This window comes from Macaca thibetana, chromosome 10 (genome assembly GCF_024542745.1).
Source record: "Macaca thibetana thibetana isolate TM-01 chromosome 10, ASM2454274v1, whole genome shotgun sequence".
Classification (NCBI taxonomy): domain Eukaryota; kingdom Metazoa; phylum Chordata; class Mammalia; order Primates; family Cercopithecidae; genus Macaca; species Macaca thibetana.
This window is the reverse complement of record NC_065587.1, coordinates 64,912,803-64,928,377: the sequence shown is the minus strand read 5'-3', so window position 1 is coordinate 64,928,377 and position 15,575 is coordinate 64,912,803. Positions and strand designations below refer to the sequence as shown.

At 41.5% G+C, this 15,575-nt stretch overlaps 2 protein-coding genes across 2 annotated transcripts in view; both read right to left on the bottom strand.

The window, feature by feature from the left end:
- TRPC4AP (transient receptor potential cation channel subfamily C member 4 associated protein) overlaps positions 1-15,575 on the bottom strand; it is a 283,763-nt gene that overhangs the window by 25,684 nt on the left and 242,504 nt on the right. Inside the window, exons 8-9 of the mRNA XM_050807052.1 lie at positions 12,066-12,273; positions 2,636-2,821 (exon numbers count right to left, since the gene is read on the bottom strand). Coding sequence (XP_050663009.1) covers positions 2,636-2,821; positions 12,066-12,273 — 394 coding nt within the window. The remainder of the gene's footprint in view (positions 1-2,635; positions 2,822-12,065; positions 12,274-15,575) is intronic.
- The window catches only part of GSS (glutathione synthetase), a 171,163-nt gene that overhangs the window by 100,356 nt on the left and 55,232 nt on the right, over positions 1-15,575 (bottom strand). The gene's annotated exons all lie outside the window — the stretch shown is intronic.

The window sequence follows — 15,575 nt, the reverse complement described above, 5'->3', positions numbered from 1 at the left end:
GTTTTAAGTCTTCTGTTTTCCTGTTGATCTTCTGCTTAGTTTTATCCATTATTAAAAGTAGTATGTTAAGGTCTCCAGCTGTTGTTTTTGAACTACTGCTTTCTTCCAATCTGTTAGTTTTTACTTCACGTATTTTTTGGGGGCTGTTTTTAGATGCATACGTGTTTATAACTGTTCTATCTTCTCGATGGTTTCACCCTGTTATTACAAAATATCCCTATTTTGCTCTGATAACAGTTTTTGTTTTAAAGTCTCTCCAGCTCTTTTGGCTTGGTGGTGGTGGCTCACACCTGTAATCCCAGCACTTTGGGAGGCCAAGGCAGGCGGATCACCTGAGGCCATTTGAGACCAACCTGGCCAACATGGTGAAACCCCATCTCTACTAAAAACACACACAAAAATGAGCCGGGCGTGGGCTCCACGCCTGTAATCTCAACTACTTGGGAGGCTGAGGCATGAGAATCGCTTGAACCCAGGAGGTGGAGGTTGCAGTCAGCCGATCGTGCCATTGCACCCCAGCCTGGGCGACAGAGTGAGACTCTGTCTCTCCAACTTTTTAAAAGTACAGCCCCTCCAGCTTTCTTGTGGATGCTGCCTGCATGATACATCTTTTTCTGTCCTTTACTGTCCTATTTTATCTTTGAACTGAAAGTGTGTTTTCTGTAGGTTGCATATAACTGGATCTTGTTTTCTGATCCAATATAACAATCTGTCTTTTGAATGGTTAAATCGATTCACATTTAATGTTATTACTGATAAAGCTGGACTTACTTCTGCCATTTTTTTGTTTTCTGTAGTCTTGTGTGTTTTTTTGTTCCTCAAAAAAAATTTTTTTTAAATCTGAAAAATATTAAGATGTATGTGGTAAGCAACTTTTTTTTTTTTTTTTTTTTTTTTTTCCTGATATGGAGTTTCACTCTTGTTAGTCAGGCTGGAGTGCAATGATGCCATCTTGGCTCCCCACAACCTCCGCCTCCCAGGTTCAAGCGATTCTCCTACCTCAGCCTCCCGAGTAGCTGGGATTACAGGCGTGTGCCACCACACCCAGCTAATTTTGTATTTTTAGTAGAGATGGGGTTGCTCCATGTTGGTCAGGCTGGTCTCGAACTCCTGACCTCAGGTGATCCGCCCACCTTGGCCTCCCAAAGTGCTGGGATTACAGGTGTGAGCCACTGCACCCAGCCAGCAACTTCTAAGAAAGTAACTTGGGAAATACGGTGAAGAAATAATTGAAGGATATATAATGTTATACTAGAAAATATTAATCAAAAGAAACATTAAAGCTTTCTGCCTCTTCTGGTATTACATCCAGCTGTTAGGCTCTATTAACTGCTGTCTGAATTCTCGACTGTTTTTGACAATGCCCTGGAGTATACACTGCTCCCAAGTCTAATTCAATTAAATTCAGGAAGGGGTGATTTTTGAAATTGAGCTTTGTTCTGACCTTAGGAGAGTTCTTCTCAGCTGTCTCCTTCCCTGGTTCTCTGGTGAACTAACTGGCCTGTGCATCACCTTGTTCTTAATTAAGAAGAGGTACCTGGCCGGGCATAGTGGCTCATGCCTATAAACCTGGCACTCTGGGAGGCCAAAGAGGGTGGATCACCTGAGGCCAGGAGTTTGAGACTGGCCTGGCCAGCATGGCAAAACCCTTCTCTATTCAAAAAAAGAGAAAATACAAAAAATAAAAGAGTAAAAAAAAGAAGAGCTACCTGTCTCTTTTTATTTGCTTACCATCAAAATCTCAGGCATGAACTTCCCTAGACTCTGTTCTTACTAACTGCCTTTCTCTGTGGGCAAATTCTCAGAGCATGGTCAGTAGCCTCTAGTCTTCTGGGCTTGCCTTTCCCAGTGCAAAACCTCTGTACATGAGCAAGCAAGCTTAGGCAAAGGTGATCACAGCCATAGAATTCTTGGCCGGAAGTATGTGGGATAGAGCTTCCATACCGTGAGTGCAGTATGGAGTTGGGTGGAGGAAGGAAGCCTCTGACCTCTTTGCCATACTTACCGAGAACTCAGCCTCTTCAATTTGGAGCTGGAGGGAAGAAGAAAAGCTGGTGGCCTCCCACTCCCAGTGAGATACCTATTCCTCGTTTGGGAGCTGAGAATTCCTGGGTTTGTGTATTCTGAACCTGCTGGCCAGAATCGAATGCTTTAGGGATGGGCACCTAACCAAAGATGGGCCAGAGTTCTTTACCAGGAAGCTGCAGCTGAGACTGGGAGTCTTCTTATTTAATAGGCAGTCTTCTGCCTAGTCCCATCAAGGGGACCAGGAAAAGACAGGGCACAGTAAGACAGAAGACTAAGAAACATTGTAGAAAGAAAAAGAGATGAGGAGAGAAGTTTCTAGGTTCCTAAGAATGTTCTGGTTACTGGTTCTTATCAGTCCCTGAGACACAGCTGTCTCAGGTCTGCAACAAAGCCCTTTTCCCTGAAATCAAGTCCACTTTGGGGAGTTCAGTGAGGTTTCTGTAACCAGCTATCAAAAGAGTCTTAATAGTCACGGTCTAGAATTGCCTCAAGGAAAATACTACTTTGAGCAAATCTCCAATTAATCCTCCTTGGAAAGGAGAGCAAGAATGGTCCCAGGTGCCCATGGAAAAGCTCCCGATCGCTCAGGGGACCCATCCTCCCATACCTTGATTGTGCTCTGACTCCTCATTGGCCACTCGCATCAGGGCATCTAGCACCAAAGCATTGTCTAGCCATGTGTACCACTCCTCCAACTCCTGAAGGAAGCTGGCTGTGCCCGTTGACTCTGACACCTTTCGAGTCGCCAGTTTGCAAAGCCGCTCAACAAAGCCAGGGATGCTGAGAAGGGCCGCTGACAGGGAAAGAACAAGCGAGGAAATTTTCAAAACAGAGACCAGCAAAACTACCCCTAAAGCCCTGACAAACAATCTGCATGATAGGAATAATTCTTACTCTGATAGTAGCTAAAGCTACTCTTTTAAAATGAAATGTCAAGCCAAGGTAAATAGTAATTATGTTATAGGCATAAGCTCAATTTTTAGCAGGTACAGGGAAACAGTCTTTTTAATCTACTGGGAATGCATATTAGAATAATCTTAATGCCTTAAATTTGTGTGTCTTTGAGCCAAGAGGTCAATTTCTGGGGATTTACCACAGGGAAATAACCAGTCATATTACAAGAGAATATCTGTGTAAGGAGGTTCACTGATGTGGTTTCTGTAACAGCAAAAAGGTGAAGATAACTAAATGTTCATCAATAGCTGATTAATTAAATACAATGATACATTTATACAATGGAACACTGCATAGATACTAAGAATGATGACACATACACCTTTATACAGTGACTCAAAACAGCTGTTTACTTGTTAGAGAAAGAGAGTAAATTATTTAAACAATATGAGTTTAATTAAGTTCATTTTCTTCAAAAATTTAAATATTTACTTCTTTAAAATACACAAATAAGGAATGAAAACATATATACCAAGGGATTTGCTGTGGCTGTTCCTGAGTAGGAGAGAATATAAACATTTCTCTTAAAATTACTCATCTACAGTTTCTAATTTTCCTATAACATTTACTGGCAGGATGAAAGAAGATAAACTTTTTTTTAAGGTAAAGAAAAAAACTGAATAATCACCCAATTTTTCTTTCCACCAGTCTCATTTTATTCACAATGAGTGAGGTGGAAACTCTGATCGGCATAGTAGAACATCATAAACTTTGGAGGCGGGGAGATCCAGATTCACATCCTGACTCTGTCATCTAACCTTCTTTAAAATGAGACTAATGCCTGTTCATGTTTGCCTGAATATGCATTAAATCTCTCTGGAAGTTCAGAAAAGAAGCCAAGAGCAGTGGCTGCCACAGTAAACGGCCATAAGATAGAAATAGCCAAAATGTCCATCAAGTGGAAAAGGGAATTTAGGACACTGGGAATAATAGTGGAATGGAAACTTTTCAATAAATACTTTTGAATCCGCAGATTTTTTGGAACCATTTGAATATTACACCTAATTAAAAATTAATAAATAACTAGATATTTCAGGATATCAAGGAATTACCATTAATTTTTGATATGATGACAGAGTTACGTTTCTTAAAAGTCATTATCTTGTAAAAACACTGAGATATATGCAGGTGAAATTATACAATGTGTGTCTGGGGTTTACTTCAAAATAACCCAAGGTGAAGTAGGGAATAGTGAATGGGAGTAGAGATAAAGTAAGACAGGCTTGAACTCCTGGCCTCAAACTATCCACCCACTGTGGCCTCCCAAAGTGCTGGGATTACAGACTTAAACCACTGCTCATGGCCTTTTTTTTTTTTAATAAATGATTTTAAAAATTTTTTTATATTGACAAGGCTAAGTGCAGCGGCTCATGCCTATAATCCTAGCACTTTGGGAGGCCCAAGTGGGTGGATCACTTGAAGCTAGGAGTTTAAGACCAGCCTTGTCAACATGGCGAACTCTGTCTCTACCAATAATACAAAAATCAGCCAGCCACCTGTAGTCCCAGCTACTCAGGAGGCTGAGACATGAGAATTGCTTGAACCTAGGATGCAGAGGTTGCAGTGAGCCGAGATCGCACCACTGTACTCCAGTGTAGGCAAGAGTGATACTCTATCTACACACACACACACACACACACACACACACACACACACACACACCCTCCCTATAAATTAGTGAGTGGCTATGACGTTTGACCTTACTTATACTACATTAAGGTTCCTCAAAAAGTCAAACATAAAATTACCGTATGACCCAGCATATTTCACTCCTATATATATACCCCAAAGAACTGAAAACAGGTGCGCACACAAATATGTGTACACACACGTTCATAGCAGCACTATAAGATGAAAACATTCCAAATGTCCGTTAACTGAAGGGATAAACAAACTGTGGTATCTACATATGATGAGTATTATTCAGCCATATAAAGGAATGAAGTACTGACATGATACAACATGAATGAACCTCAAAAACATTATGCCAAGTGAAAGAAACCAGATTCAGAAGGCCATATGCTCTATAATTCTGTTCACAGTCATGCATGGCATTAACGCTGTTGCGGTCAATGACAGACCATGTAGAAGACGGTGGTCCAATCAGATTATAATACCATATTTTTACAATAACTTTTTTCTATGTTTAGATACACAAATACCATTATGGTACAACTGCCTACAGTATGTAGTACAGAAACATGCTGTACAGGTTTGCAGCCTAAGTGTATCATGGGCCACACCAGCTAGGTTTGTGCAAGTACACCCTATGACATTCACACAATGACAAAATTGCCTCACTGCATTTCTCAGAAGGTTAGAGATTGCTAAGTGACACATGACTGTATATGAAGTAATCTGAATAGGTAAATCCACAGAGAAAAAAGCAGAACGGTGGTTGCCAGCGGTTGGGGAGAAAGGGTAATGGGAAGTAGCTGCTTAATGTGTACGGGGTTTCCTTTTGGGGTGATGAAAATGTGCAACTGGATAGACGTGGTAGCTGCACAACACTGTAAATTTATGAAATGCCGCTGAGTTGTTCACTTTAAAATGGCTAATTTTATGTTATGTGACTTCCATCTCCATAAAATAATTACGCAGAAATAGATATCTGTTTGAGACACCTTTTTTTTTTTTTTTAACATATCAGCCTGGCAAATATAAAAAAGTTTGATAACGCTCTGTACTGGGAAGGCTACAGGCAACAGGGTGGGAAGATGAACAAGTAATTTCTTTGGAAGGTGAATTTGTCAACACATCGATTTCCATTAATGAAGGACTGATTAAATTATGGTATGCCCATATAATAAAATACGATATAATTACAAAAAGGAATCATATAATTCTATATGTGCTAGAGTATAATTTTTGGCAAGGTAAGTTTAATAAAAAGAGACAGAGCAGTGCTTATTTTATATTACCTATTTACATTACCATCTGTACAAACAGGAAGGAGTCAGTCTCTCTCTCCCTCTCTCCCCCATCCACGACTGGGCATGGATAGAAGATCTCTGGAGGGACGTTTAAGAAACTGGTAAAAAGTTACCACAGGGAGGGGGACAAACTCTCTGCTGTACTTTTTGTACCATTTTTAAAAAATCTTAGGTGTATATTATTTTTTCTAAAAACAAATAAATAGGCTGGGTGTGGTGGCTCACGCCTGTAATCCCAGCACTTTGGGAGGTCGAGGTGGGTGGATCACCTGAGGTTGGGAGTTCAAGACCAGCCTGGCCAACATGGTGAAACCCCATTTCTACTAAAAATACAAAAAAATTAGTCGGGTGTGGTGGCACATGCCTGTAGTCCCAGCTACTTGGGAGGCTGAGGCACAAGAATCGCTTGAACCAGAAAGCGGAGGATGCAGTAAGCCAAGATTGTGCCCAGCCTGGGCGACACAGCCAGACTCAGTCTCAAAACAAAACAAAACAAAGCAAAAAAAACAAAAAAGAAATAAAAAGAATTTGTATTCTACATGAATATCTTCACAAAGCTGGATTTTTATTCTTATACTTCTGTTCTCAGCAAAAGTAGCTCCCGCTGCTTGACCTGCTCCTCTCAGGACAGCAAGTAGGAGCTAGTCTTCCCCATTCCTGCACACTGAATTCACACACTCCTCCAGATGGGAAGTGCCCAGCACTCAGGGTTATAAGTCAGACTTCCCACCCGAGATTCTTATTTTTATTTTTATTTTTTTTTTTGAGACGGAGTCTCACGCTGTTGCCCAGGCTGGAGTGCAGTGGCGCGATCTCGGCTCACTGCAAGCTCCCCCTCCCGGGTTCCCGCCATTCTCCTGCCTCAGCCTCCTGAGTACCTGGGACTACAGGCGCCCGCCACCGCGCCCGGCTCATTTTTTGTATTTTTAGTAGAGACGGGGTTTCACTGTGGTCTCGATCTCCTGACCTTGTGATCCGCCCGCCTCGGCCTCCCAAAGTGCTGGGATTACAGGCTTGAGCCACCGCGCCCGGCCTCCCGAGATTCTTGAGCTGTTGTGAGTCACTCACCTCCTGAAAAGCTAACGAAAGCTACAGACTGTCTCCCTAGAAAGAAATTTGCTGGACCAATCATACCTAGCAACTCATACACAATCTCATGGGCTGACACCCCAGCATATCCAGTCCTTGTAATTCTCACAGCTTTAGCAGTAGCTACCACACCTGGCTGGTTAATGGTAAACTGACAACTAAATCACTCACAACTCCTGGGAATTTCTGCAGAAGCAGGCCTCTTCTCTCCTCTCACTGCTGAAACATCAGTATTCCCCACACAATCCGGTAGTCTCCCCTCCTGCTTTCCAGCTTCATGTGCTGCATAATTCAGCCCCTCTCAGCTAAGTGTCACTTATAAATTGACAATTATCTAGCCTATAGCTTCATTTGCATCTCTGCTAAAAATCTTGAAAGATGTTACTTTCCCCCAGAAGGAAACCAGTTGTTCTCTTCTGAATCGACAGAAGGAACAACTGGTAGTTCTGAGAATCCCAAAAAGGACTCAAAAAATAATGATTTATGCGATCTTCCTGGAGGTCAGATAATTTACATGCTAATGTAAATTATTGCGCCATTGCACTACAGCCTATTACATGCTAATGTAAATGTAAATTATCTGACCTCCAGGAAGATCGCATAAATCATTATTTTTGCTGGGCAAGAAAATAACCTCACAGCCACAGTTTATTAAAAACAAAATGAAAACTTTTTGGCAACATCCTACATATTTCAGCTTTCCATACAGTTATGGACTGTATCCCTCCAGCCCCTGCAAATTCATATATTGAAGCTCTAGCCCCAAATATGACTGCGTTTTGAGATAGGCCCTTTAGGGAGTGTGGTGGTGTGACGGTTAATTTTAGCTGTCAATTTGACGATACTGTGGGATGCCAACGTGGCTGGCATAGCACTGTTTCTAGGCGTGTCTGTGACGGTGATTCCAGAAGAGATTGGTGTATGAGTCTGTGAACTAAGGGAAAATCTGCCCTCAATGTGGGCAGGCACCATCCAATTGGCAGGGGAGCAGTGGGAGGCGATGGAGGAAAACCAAAAGGGATTCTCCCCTTTCTGGAGCGGGAAGTTTTTCTCCTACTGCTCTTGGATATCAGACTCCAGGATCTTAGGCTTTTGGTCTCTGAGACTCGCACCAGCAGTCTCCGGGGTCCTCCAGCCAGGGAGCTACACCATCAGCTTTCCTGGTTCTAAGTTTTCTGGACTTGGACTGAGCCATGCTAACGGCTTCTCAGGTTCTCCAGCTTGCAGACGGCTTCTCTTTTATTTTCTTTATTTTTGGAGACGGAGTTTTACTCGTTGCCCAGGCTGTAGTGCAATGGCGCAATCTCAGCTCACTGCAACCTCCGCCTCCTGGGTTCAAGCAATTCTCCTGCCTCAGCCTTGCAAGTAGCTGGGAGTACCGGCATGTCACTCCACACGGAATACCGGCGTGTCACCACGACTGACTAATTTTTGTTGCAGATGGCTCATCATGGGACTCCTCCGCCTCTGTGATCATGTGAGCCAATTCCCCTAACAAATCTCCCCTCATAAATCCTACTGCTTCTGTCTCCAGATCTGGAGACTGCTGCCTAATACAGGGAGGTAATTAAGGTTAAATGAGGTTACAAGTGTGTGGGGCCCTAAACGGAGAGGACTGGTGTCCTTCTAAGAAGAGGAAGAGACACCAGAGATCTCTGTCTCTCCTCACAGACGCAGAGGAAAAGTCACATGTGGATACAACAAAAACGTGGCCTTCTACAAGACAGGAAGAAAGGCCTCACCAGGAACCAATCCTGACAGCACCTTGATCTTGGACTTCTAGTCTCCAGAACTGTGAGAAAAATAAATGTCTGTTAGTTAAGTCACCTAGTCTATGGTATCTTGTTATGGCAGCTCAAGCTGACTGACACACACATCTGAGATAAAGGCATTCGCTACTGGAGTGCAATTCAAGAATGACAACATTCAGAGGACTAAGACTTTTCTCACCCACTCATGATTTAATTATGTCCACTGGCTTGGCCTTCCCAGGGCATTCGAATGGAGAAAATTATGTGGGTAAGGGAATGGAGTAGGAATTACCGTCAGAGTCGGGAGGAGTCAGACCCTGCACAACCTCATGTGTGGAACCTACAACATTTAAGCTTTGTTCCAAAAGCTACAAGCAGAATCACATACAGACTGTCTACTACGTTAGTCACACAGGTATGAAAGTGAATCTAGATATTTTAGAGAGACTTAAAAAACTTCCCAAATAAAAAAACAAAAACAAAAACTGAGCTTTGGGTTCTCAGTTAATCAAAAAAGCCCAGCTGACCAGAACAGTTCATTCCTCAAGAATAATGGGTAATGCTGGTTTTACTTAAGTCAGTTTACAAATAGGCATATGAAGGCAATCAATACTAACAGGATCAAAATCATCTGCCAGAATAGATTCCTTAAATGGGAAACTAAAAGGTGCAAGTTACTTAGTGCCTCGGCATACACAGGTATCCCATACAGAACCGTTCTAGTCCTCAGTTTCCTCACATGTGCAATGGGGATACTAATCTCTATTCCACAGGGCACTTGAAGGATTAAATAAAATCACTTATAGGTAAAGCAGTTAGCTCAGTGTTTGCCATGTATCGGGAGCTTAGCAAATACTACCTTTTGTCAATGTATATGGAGGTGTGTACACCAGTTCTGAGGTATAATTCAGTTATAATGAAAGTCACATATTTTTTTAAAAAGGCAATTTCCTAAAATTAGAACTCCCCGCAAATCATAAAGGAGTGGGAAGAAAACTGTACACAGACCAAGGAAGACCTTGTATCTAGGGACACAGGAGGAAAAGCAAACCTGAAGAGATAATAAACAAACTGTGGTCAGAGTCCGCAAACCTCTACCTTTACATATGACCACAACATGTAAAATTATATTCCCTAATAACCTACAAAGTATAGTTATGACCACCTCGTATTCCTAACTAAAACTAGACAATAACAGAGTGAATGGCGGGCTCATATTCAGCCTCAGGAGAGGAGGCTGCTCTGAAGCACCTGACAACTCTGCAGAGCCAGCCTGGGGAATGCACACAACTGGACTTCAGAAACAAAGAACTGTTTTCAGAGCATGATTAGGGTTACCTCTGGATGGCTGTGGTTTTCCACTGCTGCTTTTTAATGATGCATTTGTATTATTTTACCTTGTTTATTTGGTGTACCCTAAGGTACACCAAAGGCTTTTGTATGAACAACATTTCTAGCCTGTTAACACTGAAAAACTAGCTTTTAAGACACAAGTTTCAGTTCAAATATGAATTATCTACACTCTTATGGCCAAAACACATATATGCCAGTTTCTCCAAAATCTGTGCAGGCAACAACATTTTAGAAAGAACACAGTTCTTTTGCTACTGAACAGAAATAGGTGGGGTAGGTTGGTTAGAATAGTGTTTTGTTTTTAAAGTAATATATTTACATGGTTCTAAAATCAAACAATATATGAATGTATACAGTAAGAAGTCCCACTCCCACTGCTACTACCTTCCCTTACCAGCTACTTCCTATTAACAACCACTTTAGGTTTCTTGTGTATCCTTTCAGCTTCCTTAGGCATACCATATGTGAGCAAACGTATGGTCTTATTCTCTCCCAACTTAATACAAAAACTATCATATCATACACACTGTTCTGTATTTTCCTCTTTATCATTAATATATCTTGGAGATTCTTTCTATAGCAGTACATAGAGATCTTCATTTTTTCAAAGCTACATAATTTTCCATTATATAAATATTGAATACATTAAGCAGTCTAGTGTTAATGAACATCTGGGTTGTTTTCAGTCTTTTGTTATTACAATGTTGCGATGAATAATAATTTTTTTTTTTTTTTTTGAGACGGAGTCTAACTCTGTTGCCCAGGCTGAAGTGCAATGGTGCGATCTGGGCTCACAGCAACCTCCGCCTCCTGGGTTCAAGCAATTATCCTGCCTCAGCCTTCCGAGTAGCTGGGACTACAGGCATGCACCATCACACCCAGGTAATTTTTATATTTCTAGTAGAAACGGGGTTTTGACATGTTGGCCAGGCTGGTCTCAAACTCTCAACCTCAAGTGATCCTCCTGCCTCAGCCTCCCAAAGTGCTGGGATTACAGGCGTGAGCCACCGTGCCCAGCCTTAATGAATAATCTTGTACAGTAGTCCTCCCTTAGCCAAGACCCCCACAGTGGATACCTGAAATGGCAGATAGCACCAAACCCTATATATACTATGTTTTTTCTTATATACATACATAACTATGATAAAGCTTAATTTATAAATTAGGTACACTAAGAGATTAACAACAATAACTAATGATAAAACAGGACAATTATAACAAGATGCCGTAATAAGAGTTATATGAATGTGGTCTCTCTCTGGAATTTTCCAGTTAATATTTCGGATTGCAGTTGAACAGGTAACTAAAACCACAACGTGAAACTGCATACAAGAAGGGACTAGTGTCTATACATCATTATCTATAAAATGAAGGCCCAGGAGAGACTTACTAGATCAAAAAGTATATGCATTTGTAATTCTGATAAAAAGTAGTTCTTAACTTTTTTTGTGGTTCTGAACCCATTAACAAATCTAATGAAAGGTATGGAACTTGGTTCCCAAAATAATGAACAGATACACAAAATTTACATACTAGGAGCCTTCGCATGGATCCATCTCTAGAGATATTAAAAAGGGGTGCCAGGTGTGGTGGCTCACACCTGTAATCCTAGCACTTTGGAAGGATGAGGTGGGTGGATCACTTGAGCCCAGGAGGTCAAGACCAGCCTGGGCAACATGGCAAAACCCCATCTCTACAAAAAATACAAAGATTAGCCCAGTGTGGTGGCACCCGCCTACAGTCCCAGCTACTCGGGTGGCTGAGGTGGGAGGATCACCTGAGCCCGGGGAGGTCAAGGCTGCAGTGAGCCATGATTGTGCCACTGCATTCCTGCCTGGGTGACACAGTGAGCTCCAATCTCAAAAAAAAAAAAAAAAGAAATAAGAAAAAAAGTTAGATGATTTAGGAAAGGCCTCAGAGCTATAATCCCAAAATTCTGAGAACTTGGAGACTTTACCTTGATTGATTTCAGCTGCAGAAGGCCCCAAACTCAAGCTCTTCTTCTGTTGAGCATTTTTGGCAAGAAGTGTGTGCTTGTCATCGTTCCCTGTATCCATCTCTGAAATGGTGACAGCCAGAATCCGGCAGAAATTAGCGAGCTGCTGCTGATCAAAATTGGATACTAAGGAACTCAGATTGGGGACTTCATCTAGTCGGATCATTTCCTACAGAAGACAAAAATGAAACAATCTCCATGCTCAATTCACTCAAGAGATTGGATGTGCCTCTCTTTTGCATCCCCCTAAATATGGGGCTCAGTGGCTAGATCACTTAGGTTCCTATCCCAGCTCTGTAACTTGCAGCTCCGAAACCTTAGTTAAGTTATAAAAACCTTTCGAGTCTTTGCTTGTTCATCTGTAAAATGGGACTAACCTGCCTCATGGGATTAGTCTGAGGACTAAATTTACCTTTTGATCACCACTGTTTTCACTTGTTCTTGTGGTATATTTTGCCTACTTTTTTAAAAAATGGAAATGCCTACAACTCAAGTTTTGCAAATCATAAATTACCATTCTTACTACAGATTTTCTTCTTAAAAAAATAAAACACTTCAAATATAGCTAAAGGCCTCTGTGTACTCCCCATCCAGTCGCATTTTCCTATCTCCTCGCAGAAGTAGCCATTATTTTGGACTTTGTGTTTATTATTCCCATGCATATTTTTATACTTACAAAAATTTCCATTAAAATACATGGTACTGCTCTGCATGCAGTGTGAATGATACCATACTATACCTTACTTTTCATCCAACATTTTGAAGTTTATCTACTGATACGAGCAGCTGATTCAATCACTTCCCACCGTTTTACCTCACAGTTTAATCATTTCTCTTTTCTTTAATAGACAGGGTCTCACTCTGTTGCTCAAGCTAGAGTGCGGTAGTGTCATCATAGCTTACTACAGACTCAAACTCCTAGGCCCAAGCAATCCTCCCACCTCAGCTTCCCAAGTAGCTAGGACTACAGGTGCGTGCCATTACACCTGGCTAATATTTTAATACTTTTTCTTTTTTTTTTTTGAGATGGCATCTCAATCTGTCGCCCAGGTTGGAGTGCAGTGGCGTGATCCTGGCTCACTGCAAACTCCACCTCCCGGGTTCAAGCAATTCTCCTGCCTCAGCCTCCCAAGTAGCAGGGACTACAGGTGCCCACCACCACGCCTGGCTAATTTTTGTATTTTTTAGTAGAGGTGGGATTTCACCATGTTGACCAGGCTGGTCTTGAACTCCTGACCTCAGGTGATCCATCCACCTTGGCCTCCCAAAGTGCTGGGATCACAGGCATGAGCCACTGCCCCCGGCCAGCACTTCATTTTTATAGAGAAAGTGTCTCACTATTGTTCCCCAGGCTGGAACTCCCAGACTCAAGCAATCCTCCCACCTTGGCCTCCTAAAGTGCTGACATTACAGGCGTGAGCCACTGTGCCTGACCCTTTCTTCTTGTAACACGTATTTAGGTAAACTACAGTTTTTCACCATTAAACAATGTTGCAATGAACATTCCTACAGGTACTCTCTGTGTACACATATGTGACCATTTATCCAGAGTGAGAGCAAGAATTGTCTTTTTCTTGACTTTACTAGAAATATTTCCAAAACACTTAAATTAAGTTTAATATTTGCTGTAAATTTTTAATAAATACCCTATAGCTGTTATATTTTAATAAATACCCTATATATTGTTTCTAAGTTTTCCTTCCATTGCTAGCTTTTATTAGGAATGATAATTTTATGGAATGCCTTGTTATTTGGTTCTATTCTCATTTATTACTCCTTAAAATCTGTAAATGTCATGTACTACATGAGCTTTTCTCATTTTGAACCATCCTTGTGCTACTCAGGTAACACCTGCTATCCTTTATCCCACTAATTTACTTCCACTGGATTGGGTGTTTCTCTCACCGCACAGATCACATGAACTTTTAACAATCTGTTCCTGCATCTATTTCCCAAACAATCTGACCATACTTTGATGAAGGCATATATCCTACTCTTTCTCCTGAGACTCAATGTACAGGACCTGGTAGCAACGGTATCAGTGAATGTGCCCGAAACAAGTGCATGATTCCTAGAAGCTCTCATGAATCCCACACTCCCCTCTATTTCTAGTAATGGAGGAAGACAGGAATTTGCTGTGTAGGGGGCATTGGGGAATGGCTGCTTCCGCCTTTCCTTTTCCCTAGTACAAAACAAATGTCAGCTACTGCTATTATTGGCAACTGTAACTTTCAGCTCACCAGTTCCTCTAGCCCTGTCTAACTCAGTAAATGGGTCCCAAAACAGGTCCTACCACCCCCCAGCCCACTTCTTATGGTTGTTTTAAATTTTAAGATTTTTTTTTTTTTTTTAAGGCAGAGTCTCGCTGTGATGCCCAGGCTGGAGTACAATGGCACAATCTCTGCTCACTGCAACCTCTACCTCGTGGGTTCAAGCAATTTTTCTGCCCAGCCTCCCAAGTAGCTGGGACTACAGGCATGCACCACCATGCCTGGCTAATTTTTGTATATTTTTAGTACAGACAGGGTTTCACCATATTGGCCAGGCTGGTCTCCTGACCTCAAGTGATCTGCCCACCTCGGCCTCCCAAAGTGCTGGGATTACAGGCATGAGCCACCGTGGCCAGCCAAGAATTCTTATGTTTTAATTTTTGATACATACAACACATATTATGCAGCATAACAAAATGACTAGCTGTGTGTGCCTTTCCTATTGCATCTCTCAGCCTCTGGGAACCACTATCATTAATTATTATTACCTTGCCATTTAAAAACTAGTTTTATCAATAAACAATTTGCTTTTTTGAGCTTTATGAAAATGATATGCTACCTACAGTTTTCTGCAACTGGCTTCTACCACCCGATTATTTCAATTCCTCAGCTATGTTGTTGCTTATGGCAACAGTTCATTCTTCTACTATATAATATTCCACTGTATGAAGAAAGTACATTCATCCCTTCTCCTATTGATGGATCAGAGACTTGGTTTCAGTGTTTTGTTCTGAAACAACGAAGCTACAAATGTTCTTATGTGTTTCTTGATGCACAGGTGGAGAAGTTTTGCTGGGGCAGTGGCTTCCAAACTTTTCAGCTATCACCAGGAATGACCACTAGTAAACATACACATGGGAATGTATATATAAATGTCAAACAAAAACTTATTCAAATAATACCCTTACACAATACAGTTTGCTCTTTTCTATCTGACTGACAGACCCGATGGATTGATTTCACAACCTTCTGGGTTTCAATCCTAAGAATCACTGTTCTAGGACTGAGCTTCCTCACAAGTGTGTCCAGGCACAGATTATAGGTGACCCATGGCAAAATACTGATGCCTCAGCCCTCAGGGCAAAGCTTCCCTAGGTGCTGGGGCACAAGGTATGTGGCTGTTCAACTACAAAACAAAAAAGAGAATATTCTGCTGATAAACATTTATCAGTAGTATGCAAATGTTTCCACTGATACATAT